The sequence below is a fragment of the Eretmochelys imbricata genome, chromosome 3, assembly GCF_965152235.1.
Source record: "Eretmochelys imbricata isolate rEreImb1 chromosome 3, rEreImb1.hap1, whole genome shotgun sequence".
NCBI lineage: Eukaryota > Metazoa > Chordata > Testudines > Cheloniidae > Eretmochelys > Eretmochelys imbricata.
Genome location: NC_135574.1, coordinates 105,446,933 through 105,469,109, shown reverse-complemented (window position 1 = coordinate 105,469,109; position 22,177 = coordinate 105,446,933). Strand labels below are relative to the sequence as shown.

The following is a 22,177-nucleotide window of genomic DNA, read 5'->3' as shown; positions in this document are numbered from 1 at the left end:
TGGTCGGCTGCGCAGTGGGGCTAAGGCAGGCTCCCTGCCTGCCCTGGTTCTGTACAGCTCCCGGAATCAGCCAGCAAGTTCCTGCGGCCCCTAGGTGGAGGGGCCAGGGCGCCCTGTGCACTGCCTGTGCCCACAAGCACCGTTCCTACAGCTCCCATGGACTGCGGTTGCAGGCCAATAGGAGCTGTGGAACCAGCGCTGGGGGTGCAGGCAGCATGTAGAGCTTCCCTGATCGCCCCTCTGTCTAGGGGCTGCAGTGACATGCCACCCACTTCTGGGAGCTGCACGGAACCAGGGCACACAGGGAACCTGCCTTAGCCCCACTGTGCCACTGACCAGACTTTTAATGGCCCGGTCAGTGACACTGACGGGAGCCGCCAGGAACCCTTTTCGACCAGGCATTCCGGTCAAAAACTGGACGCCTGCCAACCCTAGTGCCAAGGCCTAAGGCTCTTACTTAAATGTACACTGCTGAGATCACTAAAAGTCACTCTCTTACTCACGTTAGGAGTTACCCTCCTAGGCTTTGCAATGAACCTTGGAATGAATCTTTCAATGAACTCAACAGAGGCAGATCCCGGTGCCTTCATGGAGTTCGTTGTAGAGTATTAAAAGTGAAAGAGATTTAAATATCTGACAGTCTTCAACACTTATATTGTCTGTGTGCTTTCTGCATTTCCCAACCATGTGGCCAACTGCATTAGCCAGGATAACAGTGCTCAGATACTATAGAGATAAGCAGGGCATAAATGTCTAGCTAGGTCAGATTCACTTTCTGTTTATAGTCACTTTCACTTTCTGGCACTAGCGCCACATTGCACTGCAAGGCAATGTTTAAATCCACTCTACAGTGATTTGCACTGAAATTTAAAAAAGAGAGCGAAATCGTGAGAACATTTTTGTTTAGCTCAGGGTTTGTAAATCGTCATCCCTTTTTTATTTTATTGTGTTCTAATTTTTACAGAAGCTACATTTTGGACCTAAATTCCTCACCAAATCCAAGAACTGTAGGATCCAAGCCACCATTCTATCTTTAATACACACTGTAATGCTTGTTCAGAGGCCTGAGAACAGAGGAGGATCTTATACACTGGGTGTGCATAGAAATGGTCCCAAACCAAAAACCCTGGATCCAACCACCCCTAATTTGGGGAAGGGGTATAGCAGTGGATACACAGCCTCTGCACACCTGTGACCTCTGAGGGCCTTTCTACCTCCCTAGAGCAGGAGGCTCCCCAATGCTCCATGTGTTGGGATGACTCTGCACTGCTCGTAGCTCAAGGCTGATGCTGACATGACCTATGGAGATGAAAGGCGCCCAAAGGGGCAGAAGCAGGGATGCAGCATGAGACAATTTACAATGATCTCTCTGTGTGTTTAACACCTACCTATTTGGCCATATGTTCTTTTGGCCAAATTGCTTTTTAGATAGTGCTTTAACCTGGCCTCTTTTTCTATGTTTACAGCAGAGGGGTCGTCATGGAGAAATGTGATCTTTCATTTGTTTTGCAAATATTTTTTATTGCCCCAGTCTATATTGTCCCATCTGTCAGTGCATGACCATTTGAAGTCTCTTGTGATCTTGCTCTCCCAACGGATCAGACTGTACCTTCAATGTAATTACCATCTGTAAATGAGAGAGAAAGAGAGAGAGAGAGAGAGACCAGGAAGATGTGACTGTTTCATTTGTGTCTAGCACCCCACTATGTTTGAGTATACATACATTGCAATGCTAACTGATTACCAGTAATGGCAATAAAGATAATTCCTCTCCCTTCCCATTCTACACAAGTGTGGTGCTGATATCTCATTGTTTATTACAGGAACAGGAACAGTCAGGGTTGGCGTGAGTGAAGAGAAGGTCCCGGTCTCCCAAATATCTTCCTCTTACGAAAAACAGGTCTTGTCAAACAAACTGGATTTCATTCTTTTATGAAATTGCAAGTGGGTTGATCAAGGTAACTGCGTAGCTGTAATATACTTACGCACGGATCCACAAAGGGACTCAGATGTTGCAATGCTAAGTGCAATGCTGAAAAATCACAGACTCATAGTGTGATCCACAAAGTTGAGTTCAGTGCCAAGGCTCCTATACAACGAATAGGGAAAGGTGGGTGCCTTATAACGCAGGCCACAAAAGCCAACATGCTGGGTGCGGAGACACCTAAGGTAGCCAATGGGAAATGTCGAGAAGAGGGGTGTGTGCTAAGTCCCATTCCTCTCACTGAGCTAGGCGGCTATGTCTGGGCTGCAGGGAAGTATCAGCTGTGCTTGTGACCCATGAATGGGAACGCACTGCCTGCTGTGTGGTGGCTTATGTGCTTGGTCCACTTCTCTTGGGAAGAAGTTAGGCACCTGCCTCACTCCACACAAAACAGCCAAAGGAGGCAGCAGAATTTTTAGTCCACTGGTTAGAGCACTTGCCTGGGACATGGGAGATCCAGGTTCAATTCCCCCCGACCCTCCCTCTGTCCGCCAGGGAGAAAGGATTTGAACAGGGGTTGTCTACCTCTCAGGAGTGGGCAGGGCTCCAGTCACTGGGCTATGGCATATTCTGACGTTGGGGTTCCCTCACTCTCTCCTTTTGGACCTGTTCCACTGTGGCTAAATAATGAAAGAATAACTGGAGCCAGGGGACTGGAGCCAGGGTCTCCCACCTCCCATGTGGGTGCCCTAGCCACTGGACTTCAAAGTCAGTCTCACTATCTTGTCCTTTCTCTCTCTGGCCCAATAGTTACTTAAGAATTTATCCACAATGGAACAGTCATTTGGGTCAGAGAGAGAGAAAGAGAGACTGCACCTTACAATATAAAAAAATTGAATGGCCTTTGTCATGCAGGAGGTCAGACTTAATGATCTAATGGTCCTTTCTGGTCTTCAAATCTATTAGTCTATTAATGTCATTTTTAAAATTTTAAAATCTTTTCTAATATTAATATTCTTAAAATATTTTTCTCAAAAACATTTTCTTAAAAATAAACCTCTTGTTTCATTTTTAACAAATATTTCTTCTATCTCCTGTGTGTTTTCAGGGCTGGGTTGATCTTCTCTCAGATCTCAGCTGGATGTGATTTTTTTCTGATGATTCTGAAGCTGAGCTGAGTTTAGAGAAGTTGAAATGGCCCAGACACACGTAGGCCCTGGTACAGCGAAGACTTACATACCTGAGTGACATTTGGCACATGCAGAACCTAAGGGGCCCCACTGAACTAAATGAGGCAACTCTTATGCATAAGTGCTTTTAGGATCAAGGTTTTAGAAAGGCATTAGCTCACTCGGGTGCAGGGGACCCACACAAGGACTTGCACACAGGGGTGCTGGAACAATTTTTATAGTGGGCGAGCTGAGAACCATTGACTCAAACTGTTAATCCTGTCTATGATGGAAACCACTTCAAGCCAGGGGGTGTGGCAGCACTCTCCCTGCCCCCCCGCCCCGCCCGTTCCAGCACCTATGACTGCACAGGGTGAATTTCAGCTTAGGGCGCTGACTATAGCAGAGTGGCAACATTTGCCCCTACATGTGTCTCAAAATTCCTTAACTTTTTTTAGTGTCTTCTGCCCTCTAGTGGTAATATCTATCAGCCTTTCTTGTATCTCCTAGGAATGAAAATCCATTGGAACATCAAAGGAGAATGGCTATTAATTATTATTAGTAGTAGTGATGAAGTATCACTTAGGACCAGGACTCTGTTGTGCTAGACAATGTATAAACAGAGAACAAAAAGCCTACACAAAAAGCTATCACACAGGGTTGCCAATTTTGGTTGGACGTATTCCTGGAGGTTTCATCACACAACATAATCTTTAATTAAAGGTTTCAGAGTAGGCTGTAGCCCACGAAAGCTTATGCTCTAATAAAATTTGTTAGTCTCTAAGGTGCCACAAGTCCTCCTGTTCTTTTTCTTTAATTAAAGATTAGACTTTAATTCCTGGAGACTCCAGGACAATCCTGGGGGGTGGTAACCCTAATATCATAAGATTCCCATGGCTCTGGTGTGTCAACAGAGATTAAGTCTGGTTGGGGAGCCTGCCAAGAGGAGACTAAGTATAAGATGCAACTTGCAGGAGGCACCACGGTGGCATAGCCAAGTAAAAATATTTTGGTTTTTCAGGTGTTTTGTTTGTTTTCTTTAATCCATATTTTCCATGGAAAGCAGACACTCATCATGAAAAAAAATCTGTTTAGGCAAAAAAACAATTTGCCATTGAAAAACAGCTTTGATAGAGCATTGCCGACCACCCTCAGTGATAGATAATGAGAGTGACAGTGGAGTAAGCTTCCAATAAGTGCTGGTGGCATGGAAACAGATTTCAAAATGTATGCAGCTCAATGAAAATGGATTATAATCACAAAGAATAAAAATACCTTAAGTATGGATATTTTCTTACTGGAAAGCAGATGTGAAACAAATTTTGCACTCACACCTGTTCAGCTCCACTGAGTCACTAAGGCTCTATGTGGGTAACTGAGGTCAGAGTCTAGCCCATCACTCCTGTTTACATTGGACTTGTTTAACTTAGTGATTCATAAAAGGTGAAATGTGCCAGACAGTAGCTTAAAGCCACGTTCAAGCTTAAAGAATGTTCAATCTCCACAGGATCCAGCAGGGAGCACTGTAAATCCAACTAAAGATCCATCCGATGAAGTGAGCTGTAGCTCACGAAAGCTTATGCTCAAATAAATTGGTTAGTCTCTAAGGTGCCACAAGTCCTCCTTTTCTTTTTGCGAATACAGACTAACACGGCTGTTGACTCTGAAACCTGATTGCTGTAGTTGTGTGTTGGTGGTCATCAAAACAAATAGGAAAGAAACCTGAATAGAGTTAAAAGTTTGTAACAGAAATATTTCAGTGTACTAGCATTTAACCTTTAGGGATAAACCTTGTAAGGAGTTGTATTCCAGTGTTTATAATGGCTTTGTGAGGCTGATGTTCCTGCTCTCTAAAAAGACCTGATCCAAAGCCCACTGAAATTAATGGAAGGACTCCCATTCACTTGAATGGGCTTTGGATCAGGCTATAGGTCCTTTCAAAAAATAAACTAGAAGTGATTACTAAATGAAAATTTTGCTTTGTAGCTCAGGGCAGCATATGGTTTTGCCGACACAAATTACACCACATATCAAATAGCCAAATGCAGGCGGAGCCCCAGCTGTGTAGCGCAGAAAAAATATTGCTACAAAATAAAAAAGATGATGGAATTATCTGATTTGAAACAAAGGCTATACAACCCTTTTATACTCAATAATTAAGGGTGGGAGGAGGAACAAGGGATTCAGGGTTACTTATGGTGTCCCTGGTTTATGGTTGTCACTATAAAGGTGCCATTCAGGAAGAAGGGTCTAGATTCACGCTAATTACAGCACACATGACTTTGTGTTGTAATTCAGGATCCTGCATGTCTGAGATATCATCTTGTTCCAGAATGTGTGCCCAAGTGAGTCACATGCCCAAGACATTTGAGTAGGTTAGCTAAGCAAAGGCTATTTCACTTCATTAGGGGTTTTTGCATCCTTTCCCTGTGATTACATGCATCACTAAGGTTTTGGTTTGTTTCTTTGCAGTCTCAGACTTGATAGCTACCCTCTGGTCTCTGGGCATAAGCAGTCAACACACCTTTGACAGGAGAGACGCACCATACCCACATGGAACTTCCTGCTCTGCTAAGGCTGCCATATTGCTTTGTTAGATTTTTCAGTGCTAGATAACAGGAACATTAGCACTGAGGGCAGGTAAAGGTCAGTAATATGTCATTGAACACTTGGCCACAGATAATATACAGTAGATTTTAGTTTATTTTTGGATTTATTTTGATTTCTCAAGAGGCTTCCCTTCAGCTGGATTGTCACAGGTATTTCTTCTACACAGCTCAGTGAGGCAGCTCCTTTCCACAGCTCAGTGAGGTTTCCAGAAGTAGAGTCCAGGAAGCAGTGCAAAATGTAAGGAGAATTACTCTTTTTGGGCAAATCTGTCTCCTCTGTGCCACCCAAAACCAGTATTCGTTCTAGGGTGAGTAGGGATATTCCTAGTGTTCAAAGGGTAGTACGGCTGAGTAGTGGGAAGTGTGGCTTGAGGGCAGTGGCAGGAGAAATATATGTTGGACTTCAATAACGGTCATTCATTTAAAAATGAAGAGAAAACTTACATGTACCTCTGTGCAGTTGCACTGGGGAGGGGGGTAGGAGAAGCCCAGTTTAGCGCTGACGGCAGTGTTGTGAAACAAGAAGGGGCATGGCCAAGTCTCCAGCAATACGTTGAACAGCACTATGATGGTCGGGAGGGGAGTGGGGGACATAGATTACATTGTCTTAAGAGATGTAGCAAGGGCTGCCTCTCCCCACACTCCCTTTAGACCCCAATACAGTAAGGTACTTAAAGCATGATCCTAACTTTATATATGTGAATTATCCCGTCACTGAATGAACTGACTTCATGGGACTATGCACATGCTTAAAGTTAGGCACACGATTAACATATCTTCCTTTATTTTAGTTATAAGCTGGGGACGCATCAATTAGAAGTAACGGAGGAGGAGAAGGACCTTGGAGTATTGGTTGATCATAGGATGACTATGAGCCGCCAATGTGATATGGCCTTGAAAAAAGCTAATGCGGTCTTGGGATGCATCAGGAGAGGTATTTCCAGTAGACATAAGGAGGTCTTAGTACCTTATACAAGGCACTGGTGAGACCTCACCTGGAATACTGTGTGCAGTTCTGGTCTCCCATGTTTAAGAAGGATGAATTCAAACTGGAACAGGTACAGAGAAGGGCTACTAGGATGATTCGAGGAATGGAAGTCTTTAAACCACAATTTGAGGACTTCAATAGCTCAGACATAGGTGAGAGGTTTTTCGCAGGAGTGGTGGGTGAAATTCTGTGGCCTGTGTTGTGCAGGAGGTCAGACTAGATGATCATAATGGTCCCTTCTGACCTAAATATCTATGAATCTTCCTGAATTGGGGGTTAGCGTCTCTAACCTTAGATAGCATAGGGATCCAACTACCTCTGCCTGCGTGGCACACTTTCACTGCAACACATGTGTGACTCTTACAAAGCATATTTTAATCTTAACATAATTCTCCTTTCTTCCCTTACCATTAGTGTATTGCATTCAATACAATCTCTTTTTAGTCTTGAAGAAACAACAGTGTTTCCACTTCTGAGGTTATTTGTTTGAGTGATGAGGGTGGGTGGGTTGGGAAATCTCATCACTGAACCAACCAAGCACTTCTAAACTGGCACTGGTTACACTTTTTACAGAAAAAAACAAACACCCTTATGTATACCTTATGCAATCCCCAATGAGGAGTTACATGTCCATTCAATGTAGGCCCTATATTTTATTGTTTACATGAAAAAGGGATGGAATCTGAACAACAGGAGAGACCTGAACGCAAGATGAATTTGAGAGCATCACTTTGGATGAAATTGCAGGGGCATGGTAGCAGTAGTCAACGCTGAAGAAGAGAAAATTAAAGTAGTCAGGATTCAATATGACAAGGGCCTGGATGAGAGTTTTGGCAGTCTGGAGCAGACAGAAAACAGGACATGTTATAAAGGAAGAAGTAGCAATATTTGGGTGTAGCTTTGATGTAAGGATCCATAGAGAGAGATCATTCAAAAATATGGGCATGATACGTGACATATGGTATCAAATGTATATTCGTTAAGAAATTTTCAATTTATCGCTTACCCATCTTACACTTCTTGCCGTTGTTTGTATCTCAGTTGACTTAGTTAAGAATTCTTATAAGTTTATACATTTTACTAACCAAAATAATATTTATGGTAACATTAGAAATTACAGCATGAAAAATAAAGTTGGTTAGATAATAGTGTTCATAATTTCTAAACAAATGATTCTGACATAGAATACTAAAACGTTATAAAAAAATCTATGTCAAAGCAATAAACCAATATATTTTCACGATAAATCTTAACACAGTGGTAAATATATTGTATTTTTTCTGGATAGGTATTTTCAATACCAGTATAGAACAATAGATCTTAAAATAAATGCTTCATTAGTTTGCCAGTCAAACTTGATATGCCAATTATAAGCTTTATGTGTTAATTAAATGGCGGGACTGTCCATCAATTCAACCCAATACAATTTCAAATTTAGGAATTTATTTAATAATTAAATAATTAAAAGTATCAATTTAGTTCAAAAGTACCTTCTAGGTAACAATAATTCATAGCCATGCCTTGTCATTTATACACTAACAAATATGCCACATACTAAGCATCAAATATGCAGATAATGACAGAGCTATTTTTAAGAACAAATTACATACATTAGGGGAAGCAAACTTAATAACTTTATTAACTGAGCCACTTCTTTCATTCAGGTTTCATTGAAATTGGTATGAACAGCTATATTTCTTTCCAGAGTTTGCCAGTGGAGTCTTTCAAAAAGACTTTAGGAAAAAAAGTGATACTTTATAAGCTGTTTGGTGTTACCATGTCACAAGTCTTTGCAGATTCTAAAAATTCTGGGGCGAGATGCCAACTTAATTTTCCTGGCCATATATTCCAATAAATCATTTAATTAATGTCAGTCAATATACAGGCACTTGGCATAATGCTGACTGTAATAGCAGGTAAGCTATAGTTAAAACAAGCAGATTTCCTTGTTAATAATTTCTTACTTCCATTCTAAAGACAGTTTTTGCCCCTAATTTGCATTTTTGCTATCTCAAAATTGCGTGAGAAGTCACACATTTTAATTCAATAACAACACGTTTTAAGCCTTCAATACATTAGATGATTAACATATTAATAATATCAATTTTTGGTAGCTCATAATGCTATCAGTTTTTGGTAACTGACTTGTTTTCAGTGCTCAGACTCTGGGTGTAAGCAACATTATCAAGAATGAGGGAAGGGAGAAAAGCATGGGAGATAAAATGAGGATCTTAGTTTTAGCCATATTTAGTTGCAACTGCCAACAGGACATCCACAAGGAGATGTTAAAGATACAGCCTGATATGTGGGGACTGAAGGAGATCTGTTAGACTTAAGTAACCAGCTACAAGCTATAACATAACATGAATAATGAACGGTGAAGAGTTAAAGTCATCAGTTCATGAACAACTTACAGGTTGGAAACTAATACTTCAAACTAATTTGGGAAATAATTATGAATAATGACGATGTTAGAAGAAATGCAGGATCAGTTTGTGGCTGATTCACGGACCAAAAAATGGGCTGATTTTATACTAAATATTTTTTACATCAAACAGTTTGATCAGCACCACTAGAGAATACTTTTTGTAGTACCTTTCAGTGAGATTTTAAATACTGCATCTCTTATGAAATCTCACTTTCTCACAGCCTAGGGCAGCCCTGAATCTTCTCATACTGCAAAAAGACTTGTGAACTCGTGAGGTGCACTTTATGCTGGGCAGTGCCTGCTAGGAAAGGGTTAAGTGCCTAGACTAGGGAGTGTAATTGGAACCATGGTTTGTTTAGCAGCCAGGGGACAGGAACAGAGCGCAAGGGAGTTGAGCCCAGCCCGGCAGCTCCTCTCTGGCTCAACAGGTTATTGCTGCTGTTAGTCACTGGAATCTAGGTGGGGCTCTCTCCTCCCTTACTGCCTTTCTGCTGATTAAAAAGCAGCTCTCGCTCTCTCACACACACACTCTCTCTTAAAACACCCCGCCCTGCAGAATCCAGAAAGAGCTCTCAGGCTTGTGCATCCATTCTCTGCTGAAGGCCCTGACTGCTGCATGAGATGGCGATATGTACCCTTGCCTGCTGGAGATGCAGGTGGCTCCTGCCCCTTCTCCTGGGCTTAGCTATCATCTTGGGCATCATTGCATTGTCCGGCCGAGGCTGGCTGGAATCGGAGTCAGCGCCGTACCAGCACCAAGCGTCGTTATGGGAGAGCTGCACCCGGTGGGACACTTCCCCCAACTGGGTATGCCAGTCCCTCATGGATTACTGTAAGTGTTTGCAATGGGGTGTCAGAGTCCAGGCCACATGCCTGAGCTCACCCTACTCCAACCACCCCAGTTATCCCTGCCAATATTTGACAGCTGTAAATTGGTGCCTTCTTTATTAGCAAAATAACTGCCTCTACCAACGGCCATTAGCAAAACAACCCCTTTCCTCACTTAGGAAGGGTCCAATTGTTCCCCCTGTGTGGCTGGTTAATGGGGGGTTCAGGACAAGTTGGCGTTTGCAGGACTAGCATTAACAGCATTTCCTAGTTAATAGTTACACAGAAAACCAGGCCTTATCTGCCTCTGGTTGCTTTTGAACAGGCTTCCCTGTCAGTCCAACATTAAGCAACTGGATGAGGGACTCACAATGGAAGTAAATGAAAAAGAATAGCAGATGGAGTCTTTTAAAATCAAGTGAACAGATCTGGCTCTTTGCATGTCTTCTCTCCTTTATTGCTGGCTCTCCACCAGCACTATTTGTGACCTACATGAGGCTCCTTGAAGTCGCCAACCTCTTTGCCCTCTGATGAGTGTGTTGATAAATGCTGGCCATTGCTAGCACAGCACACATGCCCAGCCTCTGGAGTGCCATACCTGGACAACATCTTAACTACCCTCTTCATAATACTCTGGAGGGAGTGAGGGAAACAGGAGTCCAACCGTTCTGGACTAAGGAAATTCTGCTGTTTTGGTGCCTCTCAACCTGTGATTTCAAATAGAGTGAAATGTGTTTTGAGTATGGAAAGAAAATGGTATTTAGTTGATACACATACATATATTATAGAGAAGGAAGTCACTATATGAAGCAGCTGAAAAATCTGAAACTAAATCAGGGGGATATTGTGTATATATTTTCGAAGTGGCTAAAAATGTTAGTAAATTATGTTCGGTTCAGCTGCCTCCTCTTAATACTCTCACCACATATTCTCAGGGTATGGTTTTTGCTGCCAAAGTACTTGCTGATTACATTTGTTGTTTTATAAAATGAAACATTTAGGGTCAAATACAGAGACACACCTTCAGAACTTCATTGAAATGCACTGGACTGGGGAAGCTTGGGAGGATAAGAAAAGGAAAATGGAATATATTTTTTCTCCCTAAAAGGCAGAGGCTGTTCTTTGCACATATTGGTTCTTTTACAGCCTTCTTAGTGGGGGAGGAACAGATACAATGATTGTATCAAGATGATAAACATCCAAAATGATCTGGAAACTCAGAAACCTTGGATTATACTGGATTTAAAATGGGTATTAGGAGTGTGGAAACAGAGGATAAACCATTGGGATACTGTATCTGTTGTGTGGATGGATTAATGTTTGTGAGTAGTTTTCCATTATGGCACTTGCCCGCAAGCAAAATGCAGAACTCATTGTGAGAGCAACAGCATAATTTTTTACCCTGATGATGTCTGTAGGTTTTACTCTTATGTGGGAGGAATTTGGCTGCCCTCAGAAAGTAACTCCATGTTCCCAGACCCTTCCTACAAAGAGAAGAAAGGCTAAAAAAACAGGTGCCAGGTTTCAGAGTGGTAGCCGTGTTAGTCTATATCAGCAAAAAAACCCGAGGAGTACTTGTGGCACCTTAGAGACTAACAAATTTATTTGGGCATAAGCTTCTGATGAAGTGGGTTTTAGCCCACGAAAGCTCATGCCCAAATAAATTTGTTAGTCTCTAAGGTGCCACAAGTACTCCTCGTTTTTTTTTGCTAACACAGCAGAGTTACTGCACTTGGGTTTCTTTCAATACATGCTGTAGATTTAGTACTATATGACTGTTTCATACTTCACCCCAGAAAACCAGGAGCTTTGGGAAAGGGCCACATTCTGCTTGTTTTGCTAAAGAACTGTTGTTCCTATGGCTGTTATAAATGAAGAATAGCCTTAATTATTGACAGGTTATTTTAACCAACTCAACTTTGTCCCTTGAATAATCTTGATGAGGTTAATGTTGTACTGTCAAAATTATTCTGTTCAAATAGTATCTACATCTAGGCAAAGGACATAACATGTCAGACCATGGTTTGATTTTCTTAACATACCAATATGGAACATGTTGTTTTATTTTTTAAAAATGCTAAGAATTTTAACTCAAAATAGGCATGCACAGGGCTGCCGCAGTTAAAACAATTAATTTATTAATCTAGACGCATAACTCTTTGTAATATCTAATTACTCCACCCTATTCTGTTCCCCTCCCAGTGATAAGAAAAGAAAGCTTCAAGGTGGATCCCCTCACTAATTTAAAGCTACATTGGAATCAGCTTCTTAATCAAGCATCTGCATGTCCATTGCATGTTGATTAGGGGAGATGAAACTGAACCATGCCCTCTAGTTGGGGGGGAAAAAAATCTTCCTGTTGGAATGGTTCCTAAATTGAACTGCTTCTTAATACATGTCTGAAACCTGGGGCTCTGGTGCCCCACAACGGACAAAGGGTGGAAAGACAAAAAGAAGAGTGGGGGTCAGCTTGTAGCTGGAAAGAGGGTTTGTTTTGAGAACTGTTCTGGTTTCAGGCCAGGAAGCTCCTGAGTGCCAGCATGTGCATGTTACCAATATACTACATGCAAAAGCTGGCGCATTAAACTGCATTTTGAATTGAGGTTATGTAGCCCAGAATGCTGCTGGATTAACAATCCTCCTTTTGTGTCTAGTCTGTGCTGGTCAGATATGCTGTATTTGATGTATTACTGGTAAGGGCTTGTTTGCAAAGCAATTGTTTTTCGGCCTTTGTACCTTAAAAAGACACTTGTAGGTTTAGACCCAATATTTGTGGATGGGAATGTCCTCTTGATTCTAGATAAACATTTTTATTTTTTTAAGGTTCTTAGCTTCACAGTTATTTTAGATTTGAATTACCATCCTCTAACAGAAAGTATATATGGTCAAGTACCTAACAGGGTACTTAGTGCCCTGCTGGTTATGTTTTAATAATCCATTGGCATTTATGAAATTCACAATAATTGATTTGAAAAAGTACATACAATACATGGAAACATTAATTTGGATCTTTACCAGGAAAAAAAAAAAGGCTAGAATCTTATGAGCATGAGCCAGGCTCCGTGAGTTATTTGTTAAGTCCATCTGGGGATGTGTAGCAGTAACAGTGTAGCTGGGAGACTGAGTGGACTTTGATTCAGCAGGCTCTCAGCCAAGTTTGTTGATAGATTTATCAGGCAGCTCAGATGAGTTAGGTAGGAATGTTAAAGATATATTACACTCTCTTGACCTTACCCCTCTGTGCGTATTCCTATCAGCTTTGTGATACAAGAGTTGCTTTAGGGGAAGTTGAATGTAGTTTGCAGTGTGTGCTCAGCAAAAGTCAATGACAGTAAAAGAGACACTATCAAGGTTGCTGTGTCCAACCCACCCAAATCAAGTATTATAGCTTTACCTAAACTAGGAAGCATTATATAAGGTTCCTGCCAGGGTACCAGACTAAGCATCCCAGTGGAGATGAGTATTGCCGGACCAGTTAACTACCTGCTTTTCAGCATGTTCAACTACAGTACAATGGTTATACAGACTCTGGAAGCTGCCAGCATTTTGTCTACAATAGGACCCCCACCCAGTGTCAACCTGTTGTTGTACTAGTGGGCATTGTTTTGTACAATTTCCAGATGTAGCCATGGCTTATTCAAAACTCGCACCAGTAAAATAAAGGGTGCAATTAACAATCTTAGTTCCTCCAAAACAATCTCTGAATCCTGCATTTCTTGCACTCTGATGTGGACATATCCACCTTATTCTGTCATTATGTGTGCAAGAAAATTCCCTTTACCATGGACTCCTGCTCAGGATGAACCAGAAGAGAGCTTAGACCTCCTTATTTGGTCAACAAAATCACATTTCATACCTGCTGCTCTGTTGCTGAACCAAACAACCTGCAGCCATTTATGATAACAGAAAATAAATATAACATCACTATCAGCAGTTCCCAGTCTTCAGCCATTAGAACGGCAATTATTCACAACCTCACCAACTGAGCATTGCAATGAAACTTATAAAATCAGAAGTTATAGATGGAAAAGTCCTGATACTTTAAATTATCTAGTCCATGTACCTGCTGCTGTAGGATTGCTCTCTACAGAATGTTCTCCTAGGGTTTTGGTTCAATCTAATTTTAAATGTCCGACGCAATAGAGTTTTCACCACTTCCCTTGGGAACACTTTTCACTGTCAAAAAGATTTCCTGACATTCAGGCTAATTTCTCTTCCTTTTTAAACTTCATCCCATTTCTGGTAATGCCACCCTAAATAACTCCTCTCCCTCCTTGGTGCTTGCAGTCCTCTAATATCTGTAGACTTACGTTCTTCTCTAAATAATCACTTAGCTAAGATGTGGGTATATAGGTCTAACTCTTTTAATCTTTCCTAGTAATTATATCCTTTCAGCCCTGAATCATTTTAGTTGCTCTTCTGTGAACTCTGAAATATATTTCTGGTAATGAGATGTCCAGAATTAAAGGCAGTATTTCAGGCGAAGCTGGTGCAGAGTACATAAAAAAAGACTATTACTTCACTGCTGCATGATCTGATGCTTCTATATATGCAGCCCAAAATTGCATTGGTGGTTTTGCGACCATATCATAAGCACCTATTTGCCAGTGCTGAATCAGAAACTCTCTGGCTAAAAAGGGATTGAATACATCAATTTCTCCAGAACTGAAACATTAACAAATAAACACCTCTCACTTATGATTGCAAAACTAGCCTTACAAATGTGAACCAAATGGAAACTGGTGCAGTGTTTTCTCCCTCTGTCAGGAGGCATAGAGCTTCAAGTTGCCCAAGCAAAAACAGCGTGAAAATGATGAGACAATGGCTAACCCCAGAGAAAGGCTGTTAAGCAACTGAGATAGACAAAGGACCCCACAAACAAAGGCTGGGAGCTGGGGATCAGCTGAGGCCCACTCAACAGTCAGAAAGCTCTGGGATGGAAAGAGAGCAAAAATCTGTCATTTCTTTTAGCACACTCATGGACAGGGGGAGTCTTTCACGTTTGTCAGACAGCTGAGAGGCAGAAGCTGATCAGAAAGAAGGACCTCCATCTAGAGTCTAGGGATAATACTCTAAAGGAATCCTAGCACTCTCCCTCAGATCTGGAAGTCTCGTGTGTGTGTGTGTAAAAGTGGTGTTCACCAGGTGCTCTGTGGTGAACCTTCCTACCCCAATCTTTATATTGACCCTTAACACAGGTGTCCGGTACATTTTTCAAGCCCTATACTCCTTGGTATTGTCAAATGCTCTCATTTAGGGCATATCTATACTGGGGTTTTCTTGCATTTCTTTTGCCAAACATTTCCCACTGTTGCTTCCACCAGTGTTAGGAACAGTAGCAGTGTTAGTGTAAACAGGGCTGTAGGACTCACTGTTTCAAGCACGATGTTGTCTAATCCTGCTCAGAGCAGGTCCACAAGACGCAATGGCAAAAAACACCAACAGCTATCTTCAGTCCTATCTATACTAATATGCCAACTCTTGCTGCCACTCGTGGTGCTGAAATGGTGGAAGCAATAATAGAAAATTTTTGGCCAAATTAGACAAGGCCACAGTATCATTTGTAAATTTCATGACCATTTTACTCCCTCTTTATTTATGAAGACCAGGGCCGTCCTTAGGATTTATGGGGCCCTACGCAGTATTATTAAACTGGTGCCCCTATGCTCCACTGAAAGTGGTCCCCAGCTGGCACCTCTGACTCCAGTGTGTCGAGGGGGCTCAGCCAGGGCCGGCTCCAGGCACCAGCTTTCCAAGCAGGTGCTTGGGGTGGCATTTAGAAGGGGGCGGCCGTCCGTGTCCCGCAGCGACAATTCGGTGGCCACTCTGCTGCTCTTCCCGCTGCGGCGACAACTCGGCGGTGACTACTTGGGGCTGCAAAATTGGTAGAGCTGCCCCTGGGCACAGCCACCACCCCTGCCCGCGGTCCCCCAGAACCCCCGCCATTGCTGACACACACCGAGCTTCCTATGCAGCAGACGCTGTGGCAGTGGTTCAAGGCAGGCTTCGCGCTGTCACATGGGGGCTGCATCTTGCCAGAGCCTAGGGCCCTCCTGCAGCCCCTCGCCCCTCCTGGCTCACCATGAGCATTTTGACAGTAAGTACCAAGCAGTAATAACAACAATAATAATACAAGTGTGTGCGTGTGAGAGAGCCTGTGTGTGTGTGAGAGAGCCCGCGAGAAAGCCAGTGTGTGTGTGTGTGTGTGTGTGTGTAGGATTGTGTGTTGGGGGACTGTGTGACAGAGTATGAGACTGTGTGTGTGTGTGTGTGTGTGTGTGTGTGACAATCTGTATTGGGGGACTGTGACTCGTGAGAAGCAGAGTGTATGTGGGTATGAGAGCCAGTCTGTGTGTGAGAGAGACAGTGTGTGTGTGTGAGTGTTAGGGAAGTGTGAGCTCACTGTCACTTTAAGTTGTGTCGTCCCGTCCCCCCGTCCTTCCCCCACTGCTGACTCACGGGGAAGTTTAGCTCCTCCTGTCCTGGCCCCGGCCCGGCCCCCGCTGGAGACCCTCTGGCAGGCAGGGTCCAGGGAGGGACCTGAGCTGGGCTGCCGCACCGCCAGTGACCGGCCGCACTGCCCTGGGCTCCCCTTAAGGACAGCCCTGATGAAGACATTAAATAAAACTGGTCTTGACACTAATCTTTGCAGTTTCGTCACTAGACATCTCCCAAAGCTAAATACATTGCTAGTTTATTATTACCAGAGCTGAGCAAATAATTCACAGCAAATGGATTCCAGGAGGAGCTTTCACAGCAGGCAGTTATACAAAAACTTCTTTTTACTTGTAAAGTAAGTGTATCTGATAAGGAGATCCCTGAGACTCAATAAATGTGAGACCCCTACAATGCCATTTTTTTACAGAGTCAACTGTTCAGAGTCCATCCAAATTATAAGGTGTTTGAGTCCTTGGAATGTTTGTACTTGATATTCCAAACTCCCCTTGCTCAAGGAGTGTACAGATCTGGCTTTCTACTGAACTTTTATAATAGTTTTGTGAATTATTCTGTATGACAAATCCCAATAAATAGTTTAAATAGATGGTTTAATCCAGGAAGCATTTTTTCTTGAGCTGATTCCATGCTATGTTTAAGCATATTTAGACAGTAATGATCAGCAAATGAATCCTTTGGCTGTGGCAGCTTTGAACTTAATGGCCAGTACCAGCATTGGGAGCGTCAGCGAATGACATCCAGTATGAAAGAATTAGTACAGGTTTCAGACCAAAAATTCCAACCAAGCCGTTCCCGTCCTCCATTCCTAACCCTGCATCAGTTCCACATGGGAGGGAAGGGATAGGATATACTAGGGGTGGTTGAGGAGGAATGCAAATTGCTGATAGTGATGTTATATTTATTCATTTGCACAAACTCCCTTCTTTTGTCAGTAGCAATGTGGGTCCAGTTTGCAGGGCTGCTGTGGAGCTTCTCCACATTCTTTCTAGGCCCGGCTGACTGTCTTCAGGATTGGGCCATGCCCATGTGGAACCCTCATGCGTATTCTGCTATGCCCCTTAGTCCTATACGAGACAGGTTCAGGATTTGGGCCTACATGATTTCTTTGTTTTAATCCCCTGTGTAAATGCAGGCAACCAGTCTTTAGAGTAGGTGGACGCATGGTAGATGCATGACGACTGTCTACCTATAAAATTAAAACTCTTGAATTAGTACCTTTGGTCTCTTCAAAGTCAAAATAGTCAACTATTTGTCCTCGTGGTTAAGAAATGGCCTGTTGTTGCATGATGCTTGCCTATGCTTGTGTCTGCTGTTTGGAAAGAGAATGGGATTTGAATCTTCAGAAGCCACATTTATTTTAAAAAGGAAACTGTAGGTTGCTTTTCAGGAAGGGATGTTATTTTTCTGGTGCCCGGACATTGATGCCCATTGTTGCTATGAAGGGATTTCTTACTTAGCAGCGGCAAATGGAGGAGAACATTCTGGAATAAGGTTACTGGAATAAGGTTACTTTCTGAATGTCTTTTTGGTCCTCTTCTTCTGCCTCTGAGTGACTTGAAGTTATACTTGAGACATATCCTGGTCCCATGAACCTGTCCACTTTGAATGTATTCTCTTATCCCACATGGTACTCAAAATAATTAAAATTGGGAAGTTTGGGTAACTCCACCAGTCATTGGACTGCTCGCTTTCCTTCTCCCTACACATCTAAGCTGGTTCCAAGTCCTTTTGGTGCTGAGTCTACATTATCTTTAAGAGCCACCTATTCCCTTCTATTTCTACTGGTACAAACCATGTCCAAATCTTTGTAATCTCTCCCCTTAACTATTCCAAATCTACCCCATTCTGTTCTCCATTCTGTTCTGTTCTCACTTCACGCTCCAGTTCATGCAGAATAAAGCTGCCAAAATCCAATTCCTTGAATGTGACTTATTCCACTCCCTTTATGACTACCCATAACTTTCTGCATTGGTTGCCTTCACATCTCTCATTTCCTCTATGTGGGCATAGGCTCCCTTATCTTGTATACCAATCACCCTTTCCTTATTCAGATCTCACATTAATCCTAACTTCTTCTGCTAAGCCTTCCAGTGCTAGTCCTCCATTACAGCATTACTCATTTCTTCATCAATTAAAAAAGTAACTACAAATTCATGATGTCAAACAGCTTCTATCTCTTGGTCCCAGCAGAAAACTGCATTGCCCAGGTTGATATCCCTTCATTTGTCTGATTTTTGTCCTCCCCACATCCTTCTTGTCTGTTTGCTCATGGACCATGAATGGAATTTTCAAAAGTGGGCTAACTCTCCTCCCACTAACTTCAGTGAGAGCTTTACCATTGATTTCAATGGGAGCAGAGCTAGGCCAATGCTGAGTGCTCTTGAAAATCCCGACCTTTGTCTTTTTTCTTGTGCTTGTAAAGCATTGTGCATACTTATGGCACATATAAATAGTGATAATAAATAATTACTCTCTGCTCAGACGTCTATGGTTCCCTAAAAGCCACACTTACATTTCTGATACTAAGTCAAAGCAATATTGTATGCTTATAAGGGAGAGAATCTCCACAATGATAGAATTAAAGCAAACAAAAGACCTAAAGGTGACACCTACTTCCATGTACTGTTTTATATAACATGTTTCCCCCTTTCCTTTCAAGCCTGGGGAAGAGCAGCAGCTGCCACCTACCTCGTCGGCTTCGTGATCCTAGTCATCTGTTTCGCCCTAGCAGTCATTGCATTCTCTGTTGACATACTTCGTTTCAACTTTGTGCGAGGAATCGGTGGCTTGCTCTTTGTCGCTGGTAAGACTGATGATTGCTTCTTAAACTGATGTTTGTTCTAACTCTGATACCTGCTAGCTGGAGTAAAGCCTCCTTCTCTCTTCTCCTAAAAATATCCACCCCACACATATTTCTAATTGGGTTCATGATTCATTTTTATGAATGAGAAAAGCTTGTTTTACTTTTGAAGTGATACTTGGTTTGCATCCTCAGAGATTAGGCATGTTGTAATGATCATTACAATGTCCAAGGATGCAAATCAAGTTTCACTTCAAAATTAAAACAGGATGTGGGTGTTGTGACATGATGGGGGAGACATAAAGCGAGCAGGTAAACTAGAATGCTTTGCTCTGAACTCTTTCTGATAGTTCTGTGGAAGTAACTAAACAGTGAAACAACAATCCCAGCAGCAATGTCTCTAACACACAAGTATGTTTTGCCCTGGAAACTGCTATGCAAATACTAAAGTAAAGGACTTTTAACTACAACATTTGATTCTTTTAGTCCAGATTGTTCCACCTCTGCATCTATGCTTGGTTAAAGAAATTTGCATTCCTCTTATTAAGCATCATTGCCATTGTGTTAGTTTGAATTGTTCTCAAGCATAGGGTTGAGGACCCAATTCTTTAGTCACTTTGCACCCAAAACATCCTTTTGAAGTCAGTGAGAGATCAGTGTGTAGAATGGTTCCAGAATGAGGCCCTGATCCTGCCATAAGATCTGTGTGGGCAGACCCTCATACCTGCGCTGAGTCCCATTGAAGTCAATGGACCTCTGCAAGAATGCAAGGGTATACCTGCACTGATCTGATTGTAGGATTGCAGCTAAGTCCTTAAATATCTGAGAGGGGAGTGCACCTACCTGCCAATAAAGTCAGAGTAGGAAATGTGATGAGATTAATTGTCACTCATTTTCAATTTGTTTATTTTTACCTTCCTTTAGCAATATTCCAGATCATATGCCTGGTCATCTATCCAGTGAAGTTCACAGAAGACATCGAAATGAGGGGAGCTAATATGTTCAGCTGGGCATACGGCTTTGGTTGGGCCAGCACTATTATTCTAATAGGCTGTGCTTTCTTCTTCTGCTGTCTCCCCAACTGGGAGGATGAGGTGCTGGGTAACATCAAGCCAGCATATTAGTATTCTTCCCCAGAGAGGAGTTGAAAAGCACATTGTATACAATGAAAGAATAAATTAAAATATAAACACACTAAAAATTACAGCACAGGAACTTTGAAAATTGGATGTTACAGACTGAAAAAAAATCTTATTTTTCCAGAATGTTTTGAACTTGTGCTGGCGCTGAGTTAGCAGAAAGGCTTGGCAACCTGAAGCAAATATTTTAGAAATTGTAGGTAAAAGATCAGAAGGTTTGTATTTTCATATTCATATCCGATATGGATTGATTTGGGTTAGTCAATCTGTTGCCTCTCTCTCTACATGCAAAAGTTCCTACTAATTAAGTCACTCTCTTCCACACATTTGTTTAGACATCCATATAAAGAATTTAGTACTTAAAGTACAGAGGGAGAGAAACAGAAGTGCATTCTGATTTTAACCAGAAACACTGCAGAGCCCTTTTATTCCCTTCCTGGTATTTTTGTTTTTATGTTTTATATGCAAATTTGTCAGTAGTGAAATAGAATTAAAAAAAAATCTTTCAAAGAAGGTTTTTTTTCTTCCAACATAATTAGTCCCAAAAAAGAATTTTTGCTTTGCAAGTTCATTGCAATCTGAAGTCTCCTAAGAATTTCTTCTCCCCTCCGTATTATTGGACTGATATCCAATACTAAGTAGTAGAAATTGAAGCTAGAGAAATTAGAAACTTAAAACAAAATATTTTTCCACTGACTGTAGCAGTTAGATGGCATTAAAAAGCATAAAGTGAATATCTGTGTGTACAATATTAATGGTGTGTGCTGGTGTAACATTTATTAGCATTCGTTTGTGAAGACTGCAGTACTCATATGTGATGAAACCATAAGTGAATAACACAAATTGTTCCAAGAGTACCAATAAAACCTTCAGACCATCAAACACCATCATGTATTTTTATGCTACATTTTAGAGATATTAGTTTAGAAAATATTTTAGAGTTGTATTTTGTTTTTAAATAGGTACTATTTTTCACATCCCTTCACCTTTAAAACCAGGTTGCCTTAGCTATCAGACAGGCTTTGGAGGAAAATTTTAAAATACAGTTTTCAAAAGTGATTTAAAATAGATTTTCTGTATTTCAGAGTGTAGCAAATTTAAGGTCTCATATGGGGTGAACCACCAGGGATCCAAATGCACAGGTCTCTGTGTGAGTGTGCATATATTTACACACATTTCACTGGATAATCGGAAATCCCAGCTGAGTGGGATAACAAATGTGATTCTAGACTTGAAAGAAATACCTAAGAGATGTAGACATATTTGGAAGTAAGGACTTATCACCTTAATATCTCAATACCAATGACATCAGGCCTCTAAACTGTGGATCCCTCACTGATGCAGCAAATGTAATTTTCAATCTGTACTTTTTACTTTATCTTCGTTTGAGGAGAAAGAAGGAAACTTTTTTGTGGCAGGTTATTTTTTTTTAAGTGGTGCCTATTTGAAGCTGCTCAGAGGTTGCAAATCCTGAAAGTAGCTCTGGCACAGCTATATGACTGGGTAGGGTACAGGTGAAGTGGTGAAAAGTGAAAGCAAATGCACGTGGTCACATCCTTCCATTGTTTGTCAAGTGGTCTGGGGTTTATATCACATGGCTGAAGAAATAAAACAAGTTATTCGAAGTTATCATGACACCATACTGTAGGTGGTGTGTGTGTGCACACATGTATTTATACATCATGTAGAAAACACACACAAAAATATAACCTATAAGACATAACCAGAACACAGTAGAACTAAAATACATAAAAACTAAGTTTACTCAATGCCCAATCTATTTTGTATTATATTGTAGTTTTGTAATACACCTTTTGCTTTTGGTGAAAATGTATA

At 41.6% G+C, this 22,177-nt stretch overlaps 1 protein-coding gene across 1 annotated transcript; it reads left to right on the top strand.

Annotated features, from left to right (window-relative positions):
• Positions 1 to 9,739: 9,739 nt before the first annotated feature.
• Positions 9,740 to 20,326, top strand: LOC144262131 (p53 apoptosis effector related to PMP-22-like). Its single transcript, XM_077811772.1, has 3 exons — positions 9,740 to 9,950; positions 19,062 to 19,205; positions 20,127 to 20,326. Exons 1-3 carry the CDS (start codon positions 9,740 to 9,742, stop codon positions 20,324 to 20,326), a joined length of 555 nt encoding a protein of 184 aa, XP_077667898.1.
• Positions 20,327 to 22,177: the final 1,851 nt, after the last annotated feature.

Excerpts from the sequence above, each read along its gene's own strand:
- LOC144262131 (XM_077811772.1), top strand. The coding sequence starts at position 9,740 with ATGGCGATATGTACCCTTGCCTGCTGGAGATGCAGGTGGCTCCTGCCC. Across the intron at positions 9,951-19,061 it reads CCAGTCCCTCATGGATTACT|CCTGGGGAAGAGCAGCAGCT; the intron begins GTAAGTGTTTGC and ends TTTCCTTTCAAG. Across the intron at positions 19,206-20,126 it reads TGGCTTGCTCTTTGTCGCTG|CAATATTCCAGATCATATGC; the intron begins GTAAGACTGATG and ends ACCTTCCTTTAG.